The 27,270-nt window shown below is 46.3% G+C and overlaps 1 protein-coding gene across 1 annotated transcript in view; it reads right to left on the reverse strand.

Annotated features, from left to right (window-relative positions):
• Nucleotides 1-24,058, reverse strand: part of AP3D1 (adaptor related protein complex 3 subunit delta 1) — a 44,827-nt gene extending 20,769 nt beyond the window's left edge. Inside the window, exons 1-11 of the mRNA XM_058821278.1 lie at nt 23,872-24,058; nt 10,034-10,129; nt 9,147-9,227; nt 8,468-8,548; nt 6,550-6,657; nt 6,075-6,204; nt 4,282-4,421; nt 3,949-4,022; nt 2,241-2,290; nt 742-791; nt 295-343 (exon numbers count right to left, since the gene is read on the reverse strand). Coding sequence (XP_058677261.1) covers nt 295-343; nt 742-791; nt 2,241-2,290; nt 3,949-4,022; nt 4,282-4,421; nt 6,075-6,204; nt 6,550-6,657; nt 8,468-8,548; nt 9,147-9,227; nt 10,034-10,129; nt 23,872-23,967 — 955 coding nt within the window. The 5' untranslated portion in view covers nt 23,968-24,058. The remainder of the gene's footprint in view (nt 1-294; nt 344-741; nt 792-2,240; nt 2,291-3,948; nt 4,023-4,281; nt 4,422-6,074; nt 6,205-6,549; nt 6,658-8,467; nt 8,549-9,146; nt 9,228-10,033; nt 10,130-23,871) is intronic.
• Nucleotides 24,059-27,270: the final 3,212 nt, after the last annotated feature.

Consider the following 27,270-nt stretch of genomic DNA (forward strand, 5'->3'; position numbering starts at 1 on the left):
CTGCTGAAAATAGCTGGCACTGCTTTCCAAGCAACCAGTCTATAAAAAAAGAAATCCCAGAGCATGGAAAGAACTGGTTTAGATTTACAAGACCACAAACAGCAGTAACAATTGCTGTCATTTGTTTTTAAAAATATTATTATAAAGAAGTGCTCACCATCAAAAATTATCTCCAAATTAAACCCCTCAGCAACTGTTTACAGCACACCAGGCACTACAACCCCTCTGAGGCTGCTGCAGCATCTCCCCAGGGCTTGGAGGCCAAGAGCTCCATGAAGAAAGCACCATACTTACAGTTCTGGTCAGAATCTTCTATCAATATCCTCAACTTCTGCACACAAAGCTGGAAAAAAAGAGCACACTGTGTTTATTACAGCTCTTAATTAAAGTAAGTCTTTGTGAAGTGTACTCAATACACAAGGAAGTCTCTGACCAAGACCTGAGGTCTCCAGGTGAGAGGGTTTTGTTGCATTAACAGATTTCCAAACACAAGGAACCTCTCTATGACTGTATTGATAACAGGATATGAATAAAGAGTTGGGAAAACTCTGAAACTCTGCATTTTAGAGTGAATGAAGTAGGAAAATTTATATAGGGAATGCTTCAATCTGCAGGATTGTACAGAGAAGAGCACTTCAGGGAGCTACTGCTGTAACTGCTGGCAGAGGAACACAATCCCATTTTCCCTGGCCCTTGGGATCCCCCAGCAGAGCAGAACAAGCCCCAAACCCAGGGTCCCACCTGGATGCTGGCGCTGTGGTTGGGCATCCCCGAGGACAGAGAGATCAGAACTGAAACAGAAGCACAAATTCCAGTCAGAATTTTTGTGCTGGAATGACTGCAACAACACCACCCAACAGCCCTCACCCAGCTCAGGGAAAGACTGTTTGTCTGTTTATTGCTAAATTATTGTTTGTCTGTTTGTCTGGACTTTTGAGGTCTGGAGGAAGAATAGAAGGTTGTGACATAAACTTGTAATGTCGTATACCATAACAGTAATAATAAGAGGGCAGGAAAAAAAAGTGTAGAAAAGGTAGAAAAAGCTGCAACAGCCAGGTCAAACTGCTCTTTTTTGCTCTCACTAGGGTTTAGTTCACTGACATCACATAGCAGTCAAGGCTATTAATATATGAGCAGCTACTGTACAGCTGAATTTTTAATTGTGCACTTTCCTAATGCAATGCGATGCAGCAATGGATCCTGGAGTTTAATGTGATTAGATTGGAGCTTTAATCAAGCCAGCCATTGTTGATTATTTGGGACACTTGCAAGCTCTGGCAGCACACAGCCCCACTGCAGGAAAGGTGGGCTCACCCTGGTAACTGCTGCTGGCACTGAGCAGGTGCCATGGGCACTGTCACCTCCAGAGCTGGCAGGTGCCAGGGGCTCCTCTGGTGTTTCAGGGCTCATTTGCTGGCTCTGAGTTTGACATCATCATCCCTGAGGTGTCCTGGGTGGGTGAGTTCCCCCTTACCCACAGGATGACCCCACTGGATCTCAGTGAAGGGCACTCTCACCCACAATGGAACTCCCCTCTGTGTTATTTTCCCTCCCATCATGACACCTCATTCCCTGAAGGAATAACAGTGAGTGACAGATCTCTCTTCCCTCTCTGAACTGACCCAGCACAGCAAGTTCTGCACCATTATCCAAGGAACCCACAGGAGACAGACAGACCAACTGTGAATGTCAATAACCCTGTGCCCCACACTCTGATACTGCAGCCAAGCCTGAGCTGCAATACTGTGTTATCCCTTTTTGCCTTTGTTTTCTCTCACCCTCCCAGCTATGGAGTTCATCTCCTTTCCCCAGAAACTGAAACTGCCAATCAGTAATTCCAATTGCCTCCTCTAAGGAATTACACCCCATTTTTAAACTGCAAAGTTGCAAAATTAAAAAAAAAAAATCTGATCCATCATCACATCAGAGAACTTGGCAAGGAGACATCACTTGTTTTAATTCTGCTGCTGGTACATTTTGTAGTTGTAGCAACACTTCGGATCTGGCATATAAATAATTTCATTGTCTGTACCTGCCTTCAGCAAACACAACACAGCTGTAGTGGCTGTGCCTCACCCACTGACAACAAAGGATTTCAGCCCCACAGTAACACAAAATTTGCCAGGAGACTTAATGTATTCTAAAATGCAATAAGTTAAAGAATAAAGCTTTACAGATGGTGTCAGTTGATAACAAAGTTCATCACGTTTTTTTTCTAGGTTCCAAGTTTCAGTTCTCACCTGCTATTACTGTGTTCACACATTCATATAGGAGAGACATGGCTGAGGTGCTGAAACAGAAATCAGGTATATTAAATAAGGAATAAACCAGCACATTTTGAAGAGTTGTCAGCACTATCTTGGAGCTAGTTAGCACCTTGAACTTCACAAGACATTGTCAATATTCTGCTTCATATCCCTTCAAACAGATGAAATGATTCTCACTTTAAAACTGTTGAGGGGAGGAATTTTTGAACAAATGTTTAAAAGCTCAAAAAAATCTTCCTGGAAAAGCACCAAGAGCACTGTGCCACAAGGAATAAGGAAGGAAGTGGTTACTCAAACTCCAGTCACACAATACTGAAGCAATCTTGTCCAAGAATCAAATTAAATCCTCTGCCCAAGGTCAAAAACTCATGACAAGGCAGATGGAGAAGCTCAAGTCTCTCTCCAAGCCAGTGAGTCACGCCCCAGCAGCAGAGGACTGGGGTGCAGGAACACACTTCCCATCCCTGGAAATCATCAACCCATTCCCAGTGCCTGATTTCCCCCAAACTCCAATTCAAGGCTGCCTGTGCCAGCTGAACACAGACAGAGCAGTTCTGAGATTGCAGAGGTCCCTACAAAGCCTGATCTGTACAAGAGGGAACCAGGAACCTGCCAGACCCCAAAGGAGCAGGCTCCAAGCACAGGGCACAGGGAAGGAGCACAGCTCCAGTGGCACAGAGATGCCCTGAGGGTCAGCTTGGGATGCTGAGAGCCAAAACCAACACTTCTGCTCCCTGGGCACTTGGTGGGACAGCTCAGGGTGCTGTGACTCATTATGAGACAGAAAATGACTGAATGGAGACCAAGCCAAAGAGGATTCAGTCCCCACAACTCAGAATTACTGATGTGGGAGCTGGGATTGTCCATCCTCCTGCTTTTTCTGGCGGGTTGTACCTATTTGTTACTGCTGACAACTCCCTGGAGATACCTGGATGCTGGTCTGTTCTGAGCCTGCCTTAAAGGAACATGAGGATGGACAGAAATCCTCTGGCTAGAGCTGCTCTCAAGGCTACACAGATTTCTGCTTAAAACCTTGCTCTGTCACTCAACAACTCCTGCATAAGATCACACTTCCTCTTCATATCAGGGAGAATCCATGTGTTCCCCCCAAGGCATCTATTTCCTGATTTCAGTTCAGAATTAGAACCACTACACCACCACAAACCAGCAACAGACAAGGGACAAGGAAATAACTTCAACTTTATTTAATCTACATTTAGAATATATAAATTGTAAGAGCCTCTTTCAAAACCCATCTGAGCTGCCAAATGCATGAGAAAGGGCTTTAATATATTCCTTGTCATGCTGCTTTGGTGGGTAAGGCACTCCCAAAAGTCAGGAATCAAATGTGTGAGGTAAATAGGAGAGGCAAATACACAGCTGAGCCTTTTTATACATCCTTCACAGTCATCTCTGGCTTGAAATGCAGTGAAAGGAAAGCAAATTGCTCCAATTTTCATCCATCCATTGAAGGAATTCATGCTGACAGTCAGACACCCAGAGATTTTCCTTTAAGGTATTTTACCCCACTCAGGTTTTCCAGAAATAACCCTTATCTAAGAATATCTTTTGATACTTGAAACCAATATACCAAAAGTCAATAAAAAATGATAAAATGTATTATCACCCCAGCTACTGACCCACCCACCAGGCCTCCCCCAGCAGGATGTGTCACACAAACCTGTGGATGAGGTTGGTCAGGGGCTCAATCAGTTTCTTTCCCAGTCTTGGTTCTAATGGAGTAAGAGCACCAAACTATTCAATAAGAAGAAAAGTCAGTTAATAGCTGCTTTTCAACAGCTTCAAAACATTATGTAAATTGCAGCTCACTGTATTTAAACCAAGCTATATTAACATATTTTCTCTTTGGTTACATTCAAACATTAGAAGATATTCCTGGTTTCTTTTAATTCAGATTGAATGGTAACTATGCCTCCCAGCAAGAAATCCATTTTCACACCCAAGGTAATTTAATGAGAACTTTAATCTTGTAAACAAGAAGCAGAATACTTGCCAGTTTTATAATTTTAATGAGAACCCAATTATTGGTTGACGACGTCATCAGCTTGAAGAAGAGGGGAGCAAGGGAAAGATAATTCTTGGGATTGCGTCGAGCCAGCTCACAAATCACATTTACTGCAGCAGACTGCACACCTGGGCAAAACAGGAGGGAGAAGCACAAATCTCATCAATGTCTTCACTGCAATTGAAGTTTCAGGTGCACAACAGCAAAAGCAGCTGAAGTTTCAGACCTGTGTGTGCAATGGTTTGGCCTCATTCCCAAGCCTGAGGCAGTAAATACAGGGATGCAAAAACTGAGAAAGGGTTTTATTTAATTCTGGCTATTTTCTAATAGAGCAGCAAGCCAGGTATCTGCTTTGGTCCAGCATGAGAAAAAACAGCACACTGCCACATCCCTGCCCTGGGCTGTGGAACACAGACAACACAATCAATAATCAGCCAGCAGAAAGTTTCCAATCACTCCTGACTTCTCTGATATGTATGTCACAGACATCTTTTGTGGAAAATCCTTTCTTTAGGATTTTTCCTTCTTCTGGGAAGCTGAGGCCCCAGAAAGAGAATGTAAACAATAGTTGTCTGCTGATGGGGAATGTAACAGGTGCACCTGTAATTAGTCCATGTTGCTCATGTACAATTAAGAACCAATCAAAGATAAGCTTTCTCTGAGACAGTATCAGAGAGAACTCCCTTGTTTATTGATTGCTACTCAATTCTTAGCATAGCAGCTTCTGAACTTCTCTCTCTATTCCTTTTAGTATAGTCATAATGTAACATATATCATAAATTAATAAATCCAGCTTTCTGATCATAGAGTCAAGATTCTCGTCTATCTCTCTCACCCTGAAAGACCCTTGCAAGCCCAATAACATATGTATTATTTGAAAATGTTTAAATACAAAACAGAAATAATTCCTTAAGCAATCTGACTGGACACGTTCATCCCTTCTCATTGCTCAGCCCTTGACAGGGGTTGTTGTCAGTTTGGAATGTTTTAGTCTAGATAGGCTGGGTGTCCCAGCACAGAGCAATCCTTCACGAAGTTTAACAGGCAATTTCTTCCTCTCTCTGCAGGTGAGGGATTTTGCTTTCTTTAATAACATTGTCCCTGGAAGATAAATATTCCATGGCCACAATAAAACAGTTGGGAAATGCAATTAAATTTCTCCCTGTAATTGCAGATACAAATCAAGTGAAGATCAAATACACACCACACACAGAATTCCTAAAACAAGTGTTTTGGTGCAGTGAGGGAGCACCAGCACCTCCTAAAGACTGAGCAAAAATGTGAATATGATACTGAGCAATGGCAGACTTCCTGTGCTGCTGCTGACCTGCACTGACAAGTCCTGAGGAGCCCACTCAAATAAATAAAAAATATACTAAGGCATGTTAAATAATTTTAACTGCAAGTCAACAGTTGCAGCTTGCTAAAAAGGCACAAGTAGTAACAAAACCAGAACCCCAAACTCTGAAATCAACTGAAATATTTTCAATAGCCAAGTTCAACAACAAATTAGGAAAATTTAAGCTGCTTTGTCCATTAAGGTTTAACCCAATGATATACTTTCAGTAGCTGTGGGTTTGAAGAAATGGACATTTTAAAGAATGTATTTTTAATATGGCAACACCCATCAAAACTCTCCTATGCTCACCTACCCTGAGACAGGGGAGTCAGTGCCCAACAGATGATTACAGCATTTTTCATGCACTCTTTTCTCCACCAGCTCCACAAGTACATGGATCTCTACATGTGAGATCAGAAGGAATTCACTAAAATTCACTCACCGGGATCTGGATCTTCAAGTTTCTCTTTAAGGCGAGGAAATGCAGGACGGAGGGACTCGGGGTACTTCAAAAAAACTTTGTACATGATTAACACTGCCTTCTTCCTGATGTAAGGCTTTGTGTGAGACATCTGGGAAGGAAACAACTGCAGTCAGGCTCTGAGCTCATCTGTGAGCTCCTGGGCTCACACTGCTGTCACCAAAGCTCTTGCTGGGAGACTCAACTGCTTTTTGAAAACTCAGCTTTGAGGCAAGAGCAAAATATTGTTGTTTATCACCAGAACTAATGAATGTATTTCAAAATGATCCTCTAGACCTAACTAAGATCTGTAAAAGCTCCCCAGAACCCCACAAGAACGAAGCAGCAGGTTTCACGTTCTAAATTTATCAGTTCTAAATTTAAGATATTTACCAGATTTGAATAACTTAACATTCTGTAATTATAAAGTAAAGTTATTTCAACCTTAAGAACTCACCAATGTCATGATGTCATTTGCCAAGTCCCTGGCAAGATCTGGAGTAACAAAACAGGACAAGCCAGTCAGTGCAACTCCAGTATCATACTGGTTAGGGCTACTCAGATCCTGAAAAAAGAGAAACACGCTCAAAAATTTAAGATCACACAGAATGTCAAGAAACAACTTCCTCAGAATAATTTTATTCAATCAACATAAATGAAGCAGAGCTTCTTCATGGGAATATTTACCTATCAACTACTAACACCTGCTAAACTACAGCCAGCCTGGGGTTTAATAATGGGCACAAAGAACCATAATTAAACAAGAGATGGATGACTGCAACATAAAAGTGATCAGAGTGATCATACCTTGGTGGTGTTTTGGGAATGGAAATCATTTTGAAACACTCAGTACTTATTACAAACACATTTAAAGTGCTAAAAAACTGGTATTAAACACTAACCCTGCTAAGTCCAATTCCAAATGTCAACTTCACTGGGAACAAGCACTCTTGGTGAGTGGAGTTCCACCTTAATCTAGCAGAGAAATGAGATTATTTTTCTCCTGAGCTGCTGGCAGCACCACAACTTCCAGTCCACAAAGACAGGACACAATTTGTGTGTGGAACACATTTATTGGTCAAGTTCTCTTGGATCTATTTGCAGTCATCCTACCCAGCCCTCCATACTCTTTCAGGTCTTCCTAAGCTTAAGTCACCCGTAGTAAAATTAATCTATGAGTAAGTTCAAGTACAGACCATAAATTGTGTATCAGGAAACACAAACATGAAGAAGCTGCACAGAGCATTCCCACATGGACTGCTGAATTAAGAGTCCAGATTCACATGGATACTGAAGCTGCTTCAGGAGAGCTAAACATAGTCAGGCCTTTGGGGTTCTGTGCCATTTACATCTCATTTAAAAACCTGCTGCAGGTGGTGAGAAATTAAGAGTCTACTTTAAGGATAATGCAATCTACTTCTTAAGGAGCAAAAAACTGCAATTCATCCTGGCTCTAGTGTATTTTTAGAACTGATAAATCCTTCAAATCTCAAGTTGTTGGATCAATGAAACATGAAAAGGCATGAAGAGATTTTTATCTTTTATGTAAAAACTTGAGCATAAAGTGAAAGTAGCCAGTAAGTGACTGAAATTCAGTAAAATAAAGAGTCCATAATGAAGACAATAGATATTCCCATTCAGCACAGAATAGTTCAAAAGATAAAGGGAAAAGCACTAGTTGTTTAGGAAGATACTGGCTAACATCCCACTGCTCTTTTTTAAGCAAGGAAAACACATTTTGGTTCCTCAGATGGTAAAAATGTAGGCAGATCTTGTCCTGGATCAGTCAAGTTTTAAAGCAGTGATACTTAAAAAATGAAAGTTAAGCACTTAAAAAAATATCTGTAACTTCAAGAATGGGAAAACAATGCTGCAAACCAATAACTCCAAATGATCAAACGCTATGAAAATGAATGCACATGTGGGTACATGGATACAGAACAAAACTTTCCATACTTTCCTCGCCATTTTTACACCCAATTCTGCCAGAGAAGACAAAGTCTGATGTGGAATTACAGACAAAAAGATCCCTCACAAGTAGAAGTGCTCTGGAGCCATGTCACTCCTGAGCCACTGCTCATTTTACTTCAGGAATGGGGATGCTTTTCCTGCCTGTTACATTCTTAGAAGCACTGCCTAGAGAGCAGTAAAGTCATTTCTGTCCCCATTCTCTGTGCTGAACAAACACAGAGCTGGTTTGAGACAGCACAGGGAGGGATGTGCACAGCTCCTGAGTGTTTCATTAATCCCTCTGCTTGTGGAACATCAGGAAACTGCAAATCAGGAATTCTACTGCAACACTTCTGTATTCCTCATGGAGAAATACTCAGTGCAGATGTGAGAGTGCAAGAAGAAATGAAGAACTGAACATTTACCTTTCTGATCTGATTAGTTGTCAGCATAATGACATCAGTCCCTTCATGAAAGCACTGGGAGGCAGCCAGGTAACCAATGCGCTGGGAAAGGCAAGGAGGAAAACAAGGTTTGGTTTTAAAGTCAATTTAGACAATGTTTAGGTGGAAAACAACTGGTGGCTTTATAAGCAATATTAAAAAGGTGAATGAGTAGGTTTTATAAGCAATATTAAAAAGGTGAATGAGTAGGTGATGAAAACCCCCCCCAGAAAAGGGGCTTTACATCAAAAAAGAGAAAGTTCAGACAAGTAATGTTCTTCTGATCATTTATCTGTCTTAGGGATAATAAAACCACCTCCACCTTCTCTATTTTGCTACACCACAGTTCAGTGACCACAAAGCTGCAGAAATAAGGTAGGATTGGCTACTACAATTATTTTGTTTGTGTTGACTCCTGAGTTTCAGGTATAAAGCCCCATTAGGGAATAATTTCTTAGGAAGCAACATTCCACCATGTTTGGTGAAAAAGGTCTGCAACAGAACATAAAACAAATCTCTCAAGAAAAATTATAAAGCTATTAGAGAACAAAAAATGCCTGATACTAAGAATCTCAGGTGGTTTTCACATAAAATTACCCTGGCTTTTCACAAAGGGTATCTGACAGCTTGGCCAGGACAGCTGCATTTACAGAGAGCTCACCTTGAATGTAAACTTGGAAGCACTCATAACTTCAATAATGTTGAAAGCAGCCCAACTGATGTCATAGCCCAGCATCTGTAACTGTGAGCAGAGAAGCCAAGATAAACCTCTGAAATAAAGAGACTCAAGGAAATAGGTCAAGACATGTCCCAAAATCAAAGATGCAACAGGAGTCTGAAAATGATACTGCAGGCATCACAGGTTTATGAGCAATGTACCACTCACCACTGCACCACCCACAATAAGTGAAAGACATCACAACTTTCCAACAGTTTGCATCAGTTCCAGGCTGTCCAAAGCAGCTGTGGCTGCCCCTGGATCCCTGGCAGTGCCCAAGGTTAAGCTGGATGGGGGTTGGAGCACCCTGGGACAGTGGAAGGTGTCCCTGCCATGGCAGGAGGATGAGCTTTAAGGTCTCTTCAAATCCAAATCATTCTGTGATTCTATAATATGCAGTTATATAAGCACCGGTGTGAGTGGGTTTCTTCCTGATTTTCTTTTAATAAAAACCATAACAGAGCCACAAAAAAATCTTTACCAAAATTTCTGTTTTCACCTTGTCAACAAAGGACTGAGCAAAGAGAAACAAACCCAGTTTCAAGTGCTCATGTCACTATACCATAAGAACCAATCCAGCTGAAAACAATTTCTTTTAACTTATTTGCTTTAAATGAGACTCATTTCCTGCCCCATCACAATTAAATCCAGTTGTACCACACAGAGCAGGAACTGCAGCCTCTGACGTCAGAGCTGGGGCAGTGACATCCCCACAGGCTGCACTTAGAGCAGGGGAGGCAGAGCAGGCACCCAGAGGCAGGGCTGGCTCCAAATCAGCAGGAAAGAACAAAATGCAGCTGCAGTTCCAGGGGAGCCCAGCAGGCACTTACATAGGTCAGTTTGCAGACTGCGTTTGCCTTCACTGCGATGTTGTCCTGCTTCAACTCCTGCTTGATCTCATCGATGCACTGAGAGATGTATTTTGCCTGAGGAAAGCAAACAAAAATTTCAGCTCCTCCACCAGTTTCTCAAATTTCCAGCACGTTGGTGGGGAGAAGCAGCAGAACTCCATTTACAAATATCAATCACACACACAATTTAGTAAGCACTTAATTCTGACACAATTATTTATTAAAAAAACCACCACAATTCTGTTACAAAACCAAAAGTATGAGATGTTTCTTTGGTGGTTGTCCCTTCTGCTCTCCCTCACAATTCCACCACTCACTCCAAAGCTCTAGATTCAAAAATCTGCAAACATGAAGTTGTTCAATGGAGACTGAGTAGGCAGAGGTCTGCACAAACCCAGAGTTCACCACTGCCTGCAGAGGGACACCCGCTCATTGGTGACAAGGACAAACTGTCACACACTGCTAACAGCCCACAAATCAAAGGGGACTGATGAAAACACCCCATTTTTGGACCTGCTGCCAATGATGACACTGTGGGTGCACACCCACAACACAGGGACACAACATAAGCCTTGGAAGGGACACTGGTGCTTTCTGAATCCCCCCAGCCATGGAAACCCCCATGGAAAATCACAAACCCCCTCTCTGGTTCTCAACTTCCACGAGTCCTTTTGCCATTTACACACTTTGATAAATAACAGTTATTACTATGAATCCCTCAGCAATTCAAAGAGCCAAATGTCACAATGTTTACATTTAAATATTGGTGTTTCACATCTTTCCAAGCAATCACATCTGTCCATGTGGGAAGGATGTGGCAAACATGTGATTTAAAATTATCTGTACAGATTTTACTTTATTCACAGAATTTGCTCAGCCAAAGATTCTTCCAGTTCACAATTAATTATTATTTTAGTACTGAAAGCATCTGCTACAGGAATAATGAAAATTTAAATGCAAAGAAATAATCTCTCTTTTCAAAGCCATGCATGCAGCAGAGTATTTCACATTCCTAGCTGCCAGAGGAACCAGGTCAGAACTGGATTACCTAATCCCTGCCTGAATACCACCACCTTCCTCCAAAATTATATTTTCAGCATAGAAGTGTCTAGTGGCCTGACTTTAATCAGTATTTTTCCCCTTTACACTAATTTTTGTGTATTAATACAACCATTTTTTAGTCTTTTATAAATGTCCTGTGTCACAGACAGCTTTTAATGAAAAATCCTTTCCTTAGGATTTTTTCCTCTTGAGAAGCTGGGAGGCCTCAGGAACAAAATGTAAACAATGATTATCTGCTGCTGTGGAATGCAACAGGTGCATCTGGGATTGGCCTCATGGGCTTGTTTGTAATTAATGGCCAATCACAGTCAGCTGGCTCGGACAGAGAGTTGAGACAAACTTTTGTTATCATTCTTTCTTATTCTATTCTTAGCCAGCCTTCTGATGAAACCTTTTCTTCTATTCTTTTAGTATAGTTTTAATATAATATATATCACAAAATAATAAATCAAGCCTTCTGAAACATGGATTCAGATTTTCATCTCTTCCCTCAACCTGAGACCTCTGTGAACACTGTCACAGTCCTGGAGTGACACAATGCAAGTCACAAAAGTTTGGTGCTATGGATGGAAATCAGCCCTGGGGGAAGGACTTGGGCTGTTGGTGGGTGAGGGGCTCAGGCTGCCCCAGAACCCCCCCTGTGCTGGGCTGAGCCCCAGCGTGGGCAGCAGGGCAGGGGGGGATTCTGCCCCTCTGCCCCTGGGCTCAGGTCAGACCCCACCTGCAGAGCTGCCCCAGCCCTGGGCAACAGCAGCAGGAGGACGTGGGGCTGCTGCAGCCAGGCCAGAGGAGCCACGGAGATGCTGCCAGGGCTGGAGCCCCTCTGCTCTGAGCCAGCCTGGCACAGCTGGGGGCGCTCAGCACACAGATGAATGAATTTAAGGGAATTTAAGCTGTTCCTAAGTGCCTGTGTTTGGATAGAAATACCATCCTTACAGTGGGAATTCTCATGTTAAAGGAGGGCACTGTAAGCACCAAACAACCCTTTCCTGTACACAGATCCCTTCTGATCTCCTGGATACAGGTGAGTGGATCACATCTGCCAAAACTGCAGAGAGCATCACTCCCAAACACTTAACAACACAGTATCCAGGTGACTTTACCCAGAAACAGATTTGGGATTGTAAACCTTCACCTGAGACTGATTCAAGTCCTGACAACTCACATGGGAAGTTTAAACTCTTGAGTATAAACTAAAAAACCCTTTTGAGGGTAGAAAATAAATACTTCATTAAAAATGCTGGAAGAGTGACTTACACAACATGCAACTGATCCACAAATATATTGTACTTGGCCTTGAATATTTTATGCTCCCAGAAGAGCACACTGGAACAGTGTCACAGAATCCCTCATGTGTGTATCTTGTTGCCAGTGATGGCTCTCAAGGCAGAAGGACACACAGACAAGTTCTCAGTCTTTACATCCATAAGCAAAAGCCTCACTCATTTCCCACTGCATCTATCCCCACACTATTCAAACATCAGCTTAATCTTCTGGCAACCTCTTCAGAGTTGAGCACAAACTGTGTGAGCAGGAGAGGTGGAAAAAACAGAGCACAGGGAAGTTCAGTAGTGCCCAGCCTGGCACAGCTGAACAAGGCTCCAGAGTCACCAGCCCCAAAGTCCCACAGGTAAATCCCTGCCCACCAGTGAGTTCAGCTTCTGGAAAAGCACATTACAGAACTCAGCATCAGATCTGCAACTGAAAAAGGGGATTAGAGAGAGCAGAAAGAAGTCCTTCTGAAACAGCTGTACTTCAAATCCCAAAACACTCCAAGGAATGACAGGCACTATAAATAGAAAGCTTTACAGGATCAGCAGGTATTAACTTTTTGTTAATCCTGTGGAGTGGCACTGCCATGAATGAGCAATATGAGGAAATCTGATCTGTGCAGTCTCCATCCTAAATCTGAAAGGCAAGCACCACACCCAGCCTGATCTGCTGCCACATCTCACACCCACAGAGCTGGGAGGGAACCTGGAGGTGGGAGCAGATCCTCAGTGAGGCTCTGGCTGTGGAACCCTGGCCTGGGCACAGCACTGGGCACTGACCCAAACCCACAGCCCCCACTGCTGCTCAGTGGGGTCACACCACACAGCAAAAGAGAGAACAACCCCCTAATGCAATGAAAAAAATTCTAGTCACTCAACAAGGCCTAAATACTTGGAAGAAAAAAACCTTTAACATTTACATACTGACACAGCAAAAAAATCTGGGTATCTTGCCCAGCACCGATTATGTCTTTGCATAAATACTTCTAATATAGGAATTTCCTAGTGTGGTAATTAAAACCAAATCTTTCCCAGGATATAAGTAGCTCTGTTTTTCCTTAAATGCTTTTGAGGTCCCATGAATCACAGAATCACTGAGGTTGGAAAAGCCCTCAAGGATCAACAAGTTCAGCAGTTGTTAGTGCAGCACTGCCATGTCCATCACTCAAACATGCCCCAAATGCCACATCCACACGGTTTTTTGAACACTTCCAGGGATGGTGACTCCACCACTGCCCTGGGCAGCCCCTTCCAATGCCTGACCACCCCTTCTATGAAGCAATTTTTCCTAATATCCAATCTAAACCTCACCTGGTACAGCCTGAAGCAGTTTCCTCCTGCCATGTGCCTGTTGCTGAGAGCAGAGCCTGATCCCCCTGGCTGTCCCCTCCTGTCAGGAGCTGTGCAGAGCCACAAGGTCCCCCCTGAGCCTCCTTTTCTTCAAGCTGAGCCTTCCCCAGCTCCTCCTCATCATATTTGTGCTCCAGATCCTGCTCTGGACACACTCCAGCCCTTCAATGTCTTTCTTATCATGAGGGGCCCAACTCTAACCCCAGGATTCAAGGCAGGGCCTCAGCAGTGCCCAGAGTTCATTTATGCTCCCAGTACTCATTACAATATCAATTTATTTCTCAGCTATTAATTCCTCACTAATCCTGTGACAGTACAATTTGCAGTTTTGTGTTGATGGCTCACACATCCTGGCCAGTGGACTGAGGAGCATTTCTAAGCCCCAACACTCACAGACCTGTGTGTGCCCAGCCTGATGGCTCTGAGGGGGCCAGGACACGCTCAGGAACCCTCTCAGGAGGAAGAGTGGGAGCAGGGGCAGAGCTGAAGGCTCTGGGAGCAGCAGACAAGGAGGTGAGGCTCTTTTATTGCTGCCAAGAGGGAAAGGAGCCTTCCCTGGCTCGGTGGAAAGGCTCCTTAATGAAATGCTATAGCAACCACTCTGGTAATTGCTCTCTCTGCCAAGGAGCATTACAGGAACACGCCTGGAGCAGCCCAGCTAAAACCCAAGTGCAGCCTGCAGATGTGAGCAGGGAGCACCCAACAGAGCTGTGGGAACAGCACAGCCACAGCTGCATTTCTCCAAGTATGTCACCAATGAGATGCTGGAGTGTTTTATAGCCATTAACAAAATATGCAAGTTTTTTGTTTTTTAAAACAAGTCCAAATTCCTCAAGAATTCCAAGATCTCACCTAGAAAATATGTGCATTTAAATGAATGTGAGTGGCTAAAATAAGAAAGAAGGCATCATGAATCAAATACACAGTCTCTCTGAAATGGAAGGAGGAAGGGCAGAGTGGGTCATGGTAAGAAGCCAAAAATGCCATTTTATAGGAGTTTTCATTTCCCAGCCATGTTTTTGACTTAACTTTGAAAAACACTAAAGCTTTATTCCAAGACAAGACAGAACTTGGGGTTTGCTGACAATTTCAGAGATGCTCACAAAACACTTCTCTTTCTCAAGCAAGCAGTATGTGAAGTTTAAGAAAGTCCTTAATCTGTACAACAATTACATTCCTAGGAAATGTGATTCTCCATGCTGTACTTGCTGTGATTACCTGGCAGGAAGGAACACACCAATGATTGGGATGGAGATCACTGCAGAACCTTGACATTAAGTTTAATCATGTAAACTACTCATTTCCTGTAGTCTTTAAGAAGCTGTATTTTCATTTTCATCTCAACCAAATCCACCTTCTAAACTCAAGAGGAGGCAAACTCCCATTCATACCACTTTGGGTTGCAGCCCAGCAAACCAAATTCACTTGATCTGAGATTCAAACCTATCACTGCAACATCCAAGTGCTTCCATCCACATGAAAGAGTAAAATGCCAGTGAACATTGTTGTTATTTCTCTGGCACTTCCAGAGTTAAATACAGTGTTTTAAGGAAAGAATTATTTATTAAGAATTATTTATTAACTGTTAATTATTTATTAACAGTTCCACATGGAACAAGATATTTTCAGATATGTCTGAAACCACACCATGGTGAAACAGAAATGTTTTGAATACTTGGAACATAAAAATAAATAAGCACAAAATGTAACATTTCTTCTGTTTTAAGCATTGTGGGATTTATCAATTTTTGGTAGGACTTTGAGACAAACTCCATGAGATCACACTGAGCACAAGCACATGATGGTCTCACATGAGAGGGAGGTGCCCACTGCTGCAAGTTCCCAACACAACCACCGTGCTCAGCACCAAAGGCACTCACACCCAGAACACCTAAGGAGGTGAAGGAACTTTCAGAGCTGTTCGTGCTCCAGGCAGCAGAGCCCATTCACAGCACAGATCAGCTGCCCTGGAAGGAAGGCTGGGAGGAAATATTTATCACTTGTAAGGCGTCTCTCAAACCCCCAAATGCAGCACTGGATGTCAAACAGCACTGAACCAGCCAGAGAACACCTCTGGTGCTTGCAGTACCTGCACAGTATGGAATGAATCAACTGAAGTAACAGACAAGGGCATTAAAGGCAAAATGTGCTGCTTTCTACTGACTTGGACACAGCATTAGAGATCAACACATTACACATTAATGCCCATAAAAATACTGTATTATTTAACTACTGTAGAAAAAGCCATTTGAAATAAACAACAGCATCTTTTGTTTAGGCTACTCCATGGCTGGACAGAAAGAATTCCAAGGCATGTGCTCCCACACATGCTCCTCACAAGAAACTTCACCAAAGCCATGGCAAGCAGCTGGGAACAGAGCAGAGGCTCAGCAGTGAGGGGGAAGCTGCACAATGCTCATCCTGGTGGCCTTGCACAGCCTCAGTCCAGCAGGGCTGAGGGCTCTCAGCTGCAGCAAAGGGCTCAGGAACATGAAAGGCATTTTCAGAAAGCCAAGCTTATCTTGCACCCAGCTGCTGATAAACACTGCTGTACATGTTTTAACCTGCCTTAGTCTTGTCCATGAAGCTTTCCAGGGATTTATTTGCTCATCCTGAGGAAGGCTTAAGGTCCCAGCCCAATGTTCTGAGTGACAACACCAGAGGCACGAGGTTCTGCTGGTTCATTTGCAGCAGACTTCTGGATTATTTATTAGAAACACGATGCATTACCCACTGCCCCCTTGTCTGCTACAAGCACAGGGAGGTCACAAGACTCCTTGGCCAAACAGCACAGAGGAAGGAATGCAAAAGTAGGTTTACAGTTTTTCCTTTTGTTAATGTTTGCTGAAGTTACACACACCAACTGAGAGCTGGAATGATCCATGCACACATCCATCCTAAAGTGACTCATAAGCCAGTTAAAACCTTTGAACCTTAGTCTAAAAAATCAGAGAAATGCTATCTATGCACCAATTTCAGGGCAGATATCCAACCCCAGACCAGCCACTAGAGCCCCTTAAGGCACCACAGAAAAACACACAGGATCTTCTGAGCAGGGCTGGAACACAAAGATTGGGTTGCAGGAAAGAAAAAGCTGTAGAGCTGCAGCTGCTTGTCCAAAGTGACTCCAAGCACTGGGATGTTCTGGCAGGCTCCCATGGACAGCTCCTCTTTGGTGGTTTACCCAGAGACAATTCAGGATTTGACACTGAAATGCCCACAGAAGGGCACTGATGCAGGAGCCATCCTGGCCCCCTCCCAGTGGGCAAGGCCAAGATCACTGCTGGCACCTTGGGAATCAGGGAAGTGGCAACCAGCAAGTCCCAATACCAGTAAATCAGCAAGCAGGCAGCAGCAGCAAGGGTCTAGAGATGTCCCTTAATTATCTCCAGGCTGATCAGTCACTTCATATAAGCACATCTCCAGTCTGATCACAGTATTTGTTAATTTAATTGCACAGCAATTAAACAATCCTCAGGGGTCTGTGCTGTCTAAGCCATATCCGAGCAGACAACTTCTAAGCCTGGAGAGATGTGTCAGATAAAAGTGTTCATCCTTGCAAATACAAGATGTACCCAAAGTTTTATTTTCACATCGCTGAGTAAAAAGCTATGCAAGTGTTTTTACAGTTTTACAGTTGTTGCAGACATCTCTGTGCACTTTCAGGCTCTGATAAAGGCAGGCTTCATCAAAGCACGTGCTTTGCTGGATGCAGAGGAAGCAGGCGCTTCCTCCTGGGAAACTAAAGTAGCTATTGTTGCTGAGACTCAGATGACTGAAGTAGTTCAGACAGAAACCAAAAAAAGATGCTTAGTGACGTATTAATACCAAATAAAAATGTAACACAAAGTACTACAAAGCTCCAACACTGATTCATGCACAGCTGTGAGCACTGTGCAGTTATGGAAAGGTAAGGAGGACAATGAAAGGGATGGTTCATGGCCATTCCTGACTTCTTCAATTCAGCACAAATATTTGTATAATTAAAGTAAGTTTGTTCACCTCCTCCCTGCTGTACAATCACACCACTCACACTAAACAAACATCCACTCAAGGCTGAAGCTGATTAACACTTGAGGCAATATATTTTATACAGCTTTGCCATAGATTGAGCCAACCAGAAGAAAGTTTCAGCATTCCCACATTGACACCTCCCTCCATTTATACAGCTTCCAACACGGGGATTTCTCAGCAGAACTTGTCATGATGGAAATAACAACAAAAAAGAAACAGCTAATTCAAAAACCAGCACTCAGCTATGAGGTTTACAAACTGCTCAGCCTGCTGGGCAGTGACTGATGGGGGAACCAAACATTTCTAATATCCAGTTACACTCAGGATCCAACAGGGCTCACTTATTTCAGTTACTTCGAAAATTTGCTTCTTATAAAAAAAAACCCAAACCAAATAAACCACCTCAATCACCTTTCTGAGCTACCACCAACAATGTTATTTTCTGCAGCTTTTACGCTATTCAAATATTTTTATGCTTCCTGACACCTGGATTTTAGCAGACCCCCCTTAGATAATGAAGCATTTCAATTTCTCAGTGTGAATGATCAGCAGTTTTTAATAACCCAAGGAACACAAATGCTGCCTTGTAACCAGTCCCATGACTTGGTTCTTTCTGGAGCCTGCCATGTAACGCTGCCCTTCACAGGGCACAGGAACAGGATGTTCTCCCAAGAACACTTCCAAGTGAAAAACCTAAAGGTGCTGTCTGTACACAAACGCCATCACTAACCCACACTGTGGAGGAAGAGGTTTGCAGTCACTTTCATAGACAATGATGGCAAGAAACCACAAAAAAACCCATTTTCTGCACTCAGCAGCAGGACAAAGATCTGCAACAAAAAGCACCAAATAAACAACTCTGTGCAGTTGATCACAGTGCAGAAATGTAATCTGTATCCATATTTCACTTTGATTTCTCTGGCTGTTTTTCCCTGGCCTCAGTAAAGGAACAGTGGATGGTCACTCCATTTCTTAGGTACCAGTTCTTCCTCTCCCCTGGCCCTGCCTGGGCACAATATTCACTTCCACATGTGCCAGCACAGATCTGTCTGGAGCATTTCAAACCTCAGCAGAGGCAGCTATAAATGCTCAGGACTGGGAACAAAGCTATTATCCCCACTTATGCCACAGTCAATTAAGTAATATTTAATACAGGAGAAAGCAAGAAGCTAATGAAAGGCAGCACTAATGCAAAGCCTCAGCTGCTCCTGCAGTAATCACAGGAGAACATTGCCCACATCTTGGCTCGTGTGCCATGCCCCAGGCCCTCTGTGCCCGTGACACAGCAGGTAAGGCAGGGCACCCACACTGGGCCCTGCAGGCCAGCCCCAGACTGGTTTCTCACCAAGTGGTGTGAGGTCCTCATCCAACCCTCTTTGTGTATTGTTTCTACTTCCGACTTGGTCTTTTGCAGTGATTCACACACGCAGAATTAACAATAGCAACTGGAGATGCACTTGGGAGTGGGTGGAATAATGAGCTGCCTTCAAAGACACCAACACGTATGTGACACACAGCAAGTGATGGAGCAGCAGTGCCTGAAAGAGCTGTCTGTCATCAATGAACTGCAGTGCCCAGCAGTTGGGCTGCTCTGTCAGGCACCAACAAGCTGCTCAGCATTCCTCAAAACTCCCTGATTATGTTCCATCCCACGTCCTTGACCATCAAATACCAACACTGCACCAGGGGCTGAGGCCAGGCTGTCAGAAGCCACAGCACGAGGAGGCCTTCAGCCTTCTTCTGAGCCCAGAAGAGTTTTGGGATGTGAAAAGATTCCTCAAAACTCCCCACATCATTTCATCTGAAAATGTGTCAGAAGAAGCTGGAAATCAGCAGTGGAACACAGCAGTCCTTTATTTAGAGGAAAAAGCTTTTTTAACAATACAAGTGCCCTGTCCTCAGGTAACACTCAGTAAGCAGCAAAGCCACTGGCAGGTTGGGAAGCCTGGGCTGACAGTAAATCAGAAATTTCACAGCATGACACACACAATGCTGCTCCCATTCAGCATTATATCAGTAACTGAAGTTCTTTCCCAACCAGCAGCACTGAGAGCTCCTTTCACTCTTCTGAAACAGTTTAAGAGTAAACCAGCAATGAGATACTTATCACCCAACACCAGAGACAGGAAAAGGTGAATTTTTCAATATGATTTTTTCTGAAAGCATCAATTACCAAAACCATGAAGGCACACACAGCAGATTTTCTGAGAAAAGAGGGGGACAATCTTCTCATGTTATAAGAGAAGTGCACAGATATTTAGTACAGGACTTCTTGAAATCCCTTCTCTCTCCTTAAGTGTCCTGCAGTAAATCAAAGCCACCTGAAATAGAGGGCTACTGTCTGAATGAGCTAAGCACACTCATTAATACCTGTTGCTGTTACTTAATAATTTCAGTTTTCTAAAGGAACATCTCACATCAGCATTTGACAGGAGCTTCCTTGTTGGGAAAAACAAACTTTTAACTGTGAATGAAAAACACTGTGCAAGGGCCAAAGAGCATCAAAGAAATATCCTGTCCCTTGTTACACGTTTAGGAGAACAGATATAATTTATCAGTTTGGATTATCTTGGCAAAAATCCAGTATATTTAACAGCCTATGGTACAAGGCAGTCCTCTCCTGAACATGCTGTGGAGCAGATCCTGAAGCAGTAGGCACAAAGCAGGAGAAGTTATTTCATGGAATACAAAACCACCTAATAACTGCTGAAAAACACCACTTCCATTAGCAAAAGCATCCCTTTTCCAAAAGAAAGGGAGAGAATGAGGTATTGGAAGCGAAAAGGCAGGAAAGCACAGTAGGATCAAGCCTGGCTTTGAACCAGCACTGGGAAACAGCACAGGAACGAAAGCATCTGGTGGAAAGTAAACACAACGTGTCAGAGCTGGGAGGGAGCTCAGCTGCTCTGCCACCTCATCCCTGCACGCAGCACTGACCCTGCAGCGGAGCAGCAGCTCCAGCGCTCCCCAGAACAGCAGAAATGGGCACAGGAGGGGGCACAGAGCAGGGACTGCGTTAACCCCTCCCCTCTCCTGGTTAACCCCCTCCCCTCTCCAGGTTAACCCCCTCCCCTCTCCTGGGTTAACCACCTCCCCTCTCCAGGTTAACCCCCTCCCCTCTCCTGGTTAACCCCTCCCCTCTCCTGGTTAACCCCCTCCCCTCTCCTGGTTAACCACCTCCCCTCTCCTGGGTTAACCCCCTCCCCTCTCCTGGGTTAACCCCCTCCCCTCTCCTGGGTTAACCCCCTCCCCTCTCCTGGTTAACCCCTCCCCTCTCCAGGTTAACCCCCTCCCCTCTCCTGGGTTAACCCCCTCCCCTCTCCTGGTTAACCCCCTCCCCTCTCCTGGTTAACCCCCTCCCCTCTCCTGCCTCACACCCTCAGGGGCATCCATCCCTTCAGTTCCAGGGTTTAAGCTCAAAATAAACGGGTCACACAATGGAAATGCCTCTGACAGGGAGTTAACGTGCTCAGAGGGGCTGGGAGCTCCAGGGCCAGGCAGCCTGCAGCACTCCCAGCTCCTCTAATGAGCTGAGCAGCACAAAACTCATCAATGAAGGGATGTGGCCTGCCCTGACCTCAGGACACACCCTGGGGTGTGAGATTGAGGCTCACAGCAACAGAGGAAGAACACAAAGCCACCAAGCAAGAAGACAGCGGGGCTGTCAAAGAGCTGCAGTGAGAAACCCACTGTGAACTGAAACCTCCATGGGCTGTGAAATACCAAATGTGCTCATGGGGTACCTGCTAAGAAGTGGAAAGGAATAAAAGTTTCCATCTCAGATCTACCAGGAGACATGAGGGAATAAGTGATTGCAGATTTTTCCATGTGATTAAATTCCAAAACACAAAACCCAAGACATAGAAATAAACCAACCTCCTGTAAAAAGCACAAGTAAATCACAAGTCCAAACAACAATCTTGCCTTCATTTCTCCTCATATCATTGCTACTTAACAACCACAGGAGCTCCTTCCCAGAGACAACTCTTCCTGGAGAAACTCCTGTTGAGCCAAGACCAACAGCCAATATCCTCCCCACTAAAGCACACTGTTTGTTTTAAACAAATTTGCTTTTCTGAACAGGATAGAGTGTCTGTCTGAGGCACAGACACTTATCTTGAGACACACAAACGTTGGTGGAACTACAGCACTGGAGCAACATTCAACAAATACAATGAGCAATGGAAACACTGTAGGGAAAAGAGGAAGAATTTTTGCAGCTAGTTCCTCTAAAACAGCATTCTGATTTTGTAACATCACCTGAAAATTAGCCAATGTCCCTGGCCACTGCCTGGGAAGCTCTGAATCCACACCCAAAAGCTCAACAGCAGCTTTACAGCTCTCCCCAGCTGAGCCAGGAAAAGGCACAGTCAGACACGCTCTGGAATTGAGATAAATGTCTGAAGGATTCCCAAACACACAGGTTTTACCAGAGCAGTGTCTTAATCAGCTGAACACATCCTGGTTTGGGTTGTAATTTTTGCTGTGCTCGTGAGGGTATAAAAAGGAATTATCCCTGTAGTTATCTATTTCCAAATCTCACCATTTGTACTCCAAAGAGAAGAGTTTAAAATCACTTTATGCAAATCACACCCAGCTGTTCTGAGACAACACCTTGCTCTGACTTCACTGAATCCCAGAGTGCACAAACCCCAGAAACAGCTTCCTACAAGTGCACAGAACCCTACAAAATTATCCAAGGAGTGTTTTTTCCTAACTCCACAGGGCACCAAAGCCAATGTATTTTAACCATTTCCTGTCACAGATCAGAACAAACTCTGTGTGGTTCTTAATTATCTTTATGAAGCTGCTTGTCACAAAATTTTAGAAAGAACATTCAATTCTTCTCAAAGAACTGGTGCCACAAAGGCCTGGACCTTCACCAGAGGGATCCTCAGGGCTTTGACAGCTGATGAAACACTTTCTGTCCTATGCACAAAGGAATAAAGCAGATTTACTAAAAGCAGCACAACACATTGGAGGGGCTCCATAAGAATACTGCTCACCAGAACACACTAAGCTCATGAATTCCATACAAATTTGCTGTTGCTATTTCATGGTGTTTCCTACATTTCTCAGGGCACTGAACAGCAGCCCTGCCTTCCTCTGCCACCAAACCAATACCATAAATTTAACATATGCTGAAATAAGTTGGATTCAACCATCCTGGTGGTTCCCTTCCAACTCAGCCTATTCTGTTAAAACCAGAAATTTCCCAGGTATGCCCACTACCAAACAACCCCGTGTCCTGTGCACAAGGGGCTTCACAGAGATTTTTGGAAGTTGTATTTTCTGTTTCAGTTCAATAGCAGCAGCAAGTCAGATCAGTTTCCCCAGTAAAGTTCTCCATTTAGTTACATGTTTACAACTTTGCAGCTTTTGATAGCTGATACTGATTCCACAGCCACCCCCCAACAAACCAGCACAGCCCAGCTGCTAGACCAACATCAGCAACGCTTCTCAGGCTTCAGGAGTTACTTGAAGATGAACATAAATGACATTGGGGCCCGTTACTTCTCAATTACCGTGTGACACTTCACTGTGGAGTCTCACATAACACGTTCTTGATGACTAATTATTTCACCTATACTAATTTCCTGATCACGTGCTTCTCACACAAGAGTGGATAACAGGCCAGCACGGAGAACTGATTGCTGCCTGGAAAAGCTCTGAGAGAAGGACGTTTTAGTCAGGAGATACTAAACATGAAGGGTCTGAAAGCTGAATTAGGAGCTTACTTCTGTATAACAGCTTCAGGGTGAAGAATACCTGGCTGACTACAGCACGTGACTGAAGAGCTGGAGAGGAAGGAATTCCTCAATATTATTCCTCTGTAATAATCACGTATACATTTGCGTGTATAGATATATTTATATATATCTCCATATGCACATCACAGCTCGCAACACCACAAGACACTGAATGGAAAGGTAAGCACCAAGCACGACCCTCCCTTATTAACTCTCCTGCTCTCACCCAGCCTGTCCCTCCTGCCCCACACCCCAGCGTCACCATCCTCGTTCTGACTCCGCTTCCCCCTTCCCAAACCAACATTCCCTTCCCAGCCCCGGCCCCGGCGGTGACATCCCCGGGCCGGAGCGCGGGGAAGGCTCCCCTCACCTCATCCTCCTTGTGATTGCGGATGCCGCGCACCAGGTCCTGCAGGTTCTTGTCAAACATACGGTCGATGCTGCCCTTCACCATCTTCAGCGCCATGGCGGCGGCGGCGGCGGGGCCTGCGCCGGGCTGAGGGGCCGGGCCCGGCCGGGGGGGCCGCCGCGGTGCTACTGCCGCTCGAGCCGGGTGAGAGCAGCGGTGCCGGGGCGCTCACATGCCGAGGGGAGCGGGAGGGCACGGGCGGAGCTGCCCTGGCGGACGGGCGGGCACGGGCGACCCCGGCCGCGGGCACAGCTCCAGGCGGCGCTGGGGATCCGGCACCGACAAAATGGCGGCCGGTCAGCTGAGGGCTCGGCCACGCCCCCGGAATGGCCACGCCCCAAGAGACCGGCCACGCCCCCAGAGACCGGCCACGCCCCCGGGCCAACGCGATCCGCTGTGCCTCTCTCCAGCCCCGCCCACTCCGTCCGGGGCACGCCTCCGTCTGGCCACGCCCCCGGAAGGGCCCTCGCCGCTCTCCAGCCGCGCCCCAATCACCTTGGACACGCCTCCAAGTGTCTGGACACGCCCCCTGACCCCGCCCCTGCCCCTCTCTGGCCGCGCCTTTTTCACGATCTCACGGCTGCTCTCCAGCCCCGCCCATCCAGCTCAGACCACGCCCCTCAAGTCTGATCACGCCCCGAGCCCGCCCCCTCACGCCTCTTCAGCAAAGCCACGCCCACTAGGTCCTGTTTGCCCCGCCCACTCGCCCCTCAGGAGGCTGCAGGCCCGGGAGGGGGATCCTGCCCCTCTCATCCCATGGGATGGAAACAACATTGGAAACAACAAATTCACGAAAGAAAACCCCAACCCTGGAAGCGCTTGGAGCAAACACTGAGTATTTAATGAGCTGCTGGATCTGAATTAGGGGCCAAGAGGCCGGTGGGATCCCGAGCTATGTTAGGAGGAGCATCGGTGGTAGAACATGGCAGCTGCTCCTGGCCTTTCCTCAGCCCTGCTGGGGCTCAGCTGGATGCTGTGTCCAGCTCTGGGCTCCTCGGGATCAGCGAGACGTGGAGCTCCTGGGATGGGCCCGTGGGGGTTGATGAAGGACATGATGGAGGGACTGGAGCATCTCTCGCACGAGGGGCTCGGGCTGTTCAGCCTCCAGAGCAGACCCAGCTGAGAGGAGCCCTCAGCCCGGTGTGCCTGAGGGAGGCTCAGAGCAGGGCCCGGCCTCTGCCCCGTGGGGCCCAGCAGCGGCACCAGAGGAACGGGCAGGAAATGATGCCCAGGAACATCCACCTGGACATGAGGCAGAACTTCTTTGCCGTGCAGGTGACCAAGCACTGAACAGACTGCCCAGGGAAAGTGTCCCTCACTGGGGACATTCCAGAACCATCTGGACACAATCCTGCGCCCTGTGCTCTGGGATGGCCCTGCCAGAGCAAGAAGGTGGGAGCTGATGGCCCAGTGTGGTCACACAAACTTGAACTATTCTGGTGTTCATCCCCCCTCACGCGCTGCGACAGCCGCGTCACTGCTGCCACTGCAGCCACTGCTGCCACTGCTGCCACTGCTGCCACTGTGCCAGCGCTGGCCACGCCCCCATCCCGGACCCCGCCCCTTCTGGTCACGCCTCCGTACCGGCCACGCCCCCCTGAGCGCTCCCGCGGGTCCCACGTGGCAGCGCGGGCGCGCGCGGCGGGGACGCGCGTGGGGACCGCGGTCCTTACGTGGGAATGAGGGTCCCTCCGTGGGAATGAGGGTCCCTCCGTGGGAATGGGGGTCCCTCCGTGGGAATGAGGGTCCCTCGGTGGGGATGAGGGTCCCTCCATGGGGATGGGGGCCCCTCCATGGGGATGGGGCTCCCTTTGTGAGGATAGGGGTCCTTTATGGGGATGGGGGTCCTCCCGTGGGGACAGGATCCCTCTGTAGGGAAGGAAGGGCCGTCATCGGGGATGGGGCTCCTTCCACGGGGATGAGGGTCCCTCCGTGAGGATGAGGGTCCCTTTGTGGGCGTGCAGGTCCTTTCTGAGGCTGAGTTCCTCCATGAGGCCAGGGGTCACTCCATGGGGCCGCAGAATCCTCCATAGGGATGGAGACACCTCCACGGGTCTTTCTGGGGCTGAGAGTCCCCCCATGGGGTCAGGGGTACCTTCACAGGGATGGGGATCCCTCCATGGGGCTGCAGGTCCCCCCATGGGAATGGGGGTCCCTTTGTGGTCCTGAGGGTCCTTTCTGGGGCTGAGAATTCCTGCATGGGGCCAGGAGTTACTCTATGGGGCCACAGAACCCTCCATAGGGGTGGGAATCCCTCCATGGGTGTGAAGGTCCTTCCTGGGGCTGAGAGTCCCCCTGTGGGGTCTGGGGTACCCTCATAGGGGTGGGAATCCCTCTATGGGGCTGCAGGTCCTTTCTGGGGCTGAGAATCCCACCATGGGATCAAGAGTACCTTCATAGGAATGGAGGACCTGCAGGTCCTTCCATGGGGTGGGGGTCCTACAGAGTGAGGCTGGCAGAGCTCCACCTTTCCCACCTTTCCCCTCTGCCCGTGGGTGTCAGCAGTGGTAGAACCAAATTTTGGGTCATTTTTTATTGGGGATGCAGCTCCGCAGGCTGCCACACCCGAGCACCCACTAAACACCATCACCCACTGCCCCAGGTGAGAGTGTCAGTGTGGCAGAGCTGTGACAGGTGGCATGATGTGATGTGCGGAACTTTGTGAGTGTCCCCACACGTGTGGGCACAGAATGGGCAGTGGTTTGGTGTCCCTGTGACCACAGCTTGTCCTCTACCCACGTGCCCAACACCCCTGAACGAGCCCCTGCTCATGGGTGCCCTGTCCCCACTGCAGGTGGGTGTGACAGGGACCAGGAGAGGGTAAACAAAATGTACAGAATCTGCTTTCCCACCCCACCTTCATCTCCAGAGCAGGATTCCAGCATCAGGGAAAGGAGGGAACTAAAGAGAAAGGAGCTTGCAAACAAAAAGGAGACGTGACCTTGCCAAGATCCACCTGGGATTCTGCACAACAGGGGAAGGAAAAGGATTTCTTTTGCTCCCAGTGTTCTTCCCTTTGTTCTCTGCCCTCAGCCTGGGCTTTGCAGGCTGTTTGTGTTGGCCCAGGGGCAGAGAGAGGAGCCCAGCTCGGGGGTTGTGTTGGTTTCATTCAGAAATAGCTGCACACATCAGCCCCTGTGCAGAAGGTTTCCCTTTTGAAGGGAAGAAGTCAAAGGGAAGAGTTGTGTTTGCTGGAGTCCTCATGGTATGGAGAACATCCAGGCTGAGGCTGTGGCTGGGAAGGGCTGGCTGTGCCCACTGTGCTGTCACTGTCCCCACACTGTCCCCACACTGTCCCCTGCCTTGGACTGGGCTGCTCTCTGAGGAGATCCCCAAAAACCTTGTGAAAATCCCTTGTGT

This window comes from Ammospiza caudacuta, chromosome 28 (assembly GCF_027887145.1).
Source record: "Ammospiza caudacuta isolate bAmmCau1 chromosome 28, bAmmCau1.pri, whole genome shotgun sequence".
Taxonomy (NCBI): Eukaryota; Metazoa; Chordata; class Aves; order Passeriformes; family Passerellidae; genus Ammospiza; species Ammospiza caudacuta.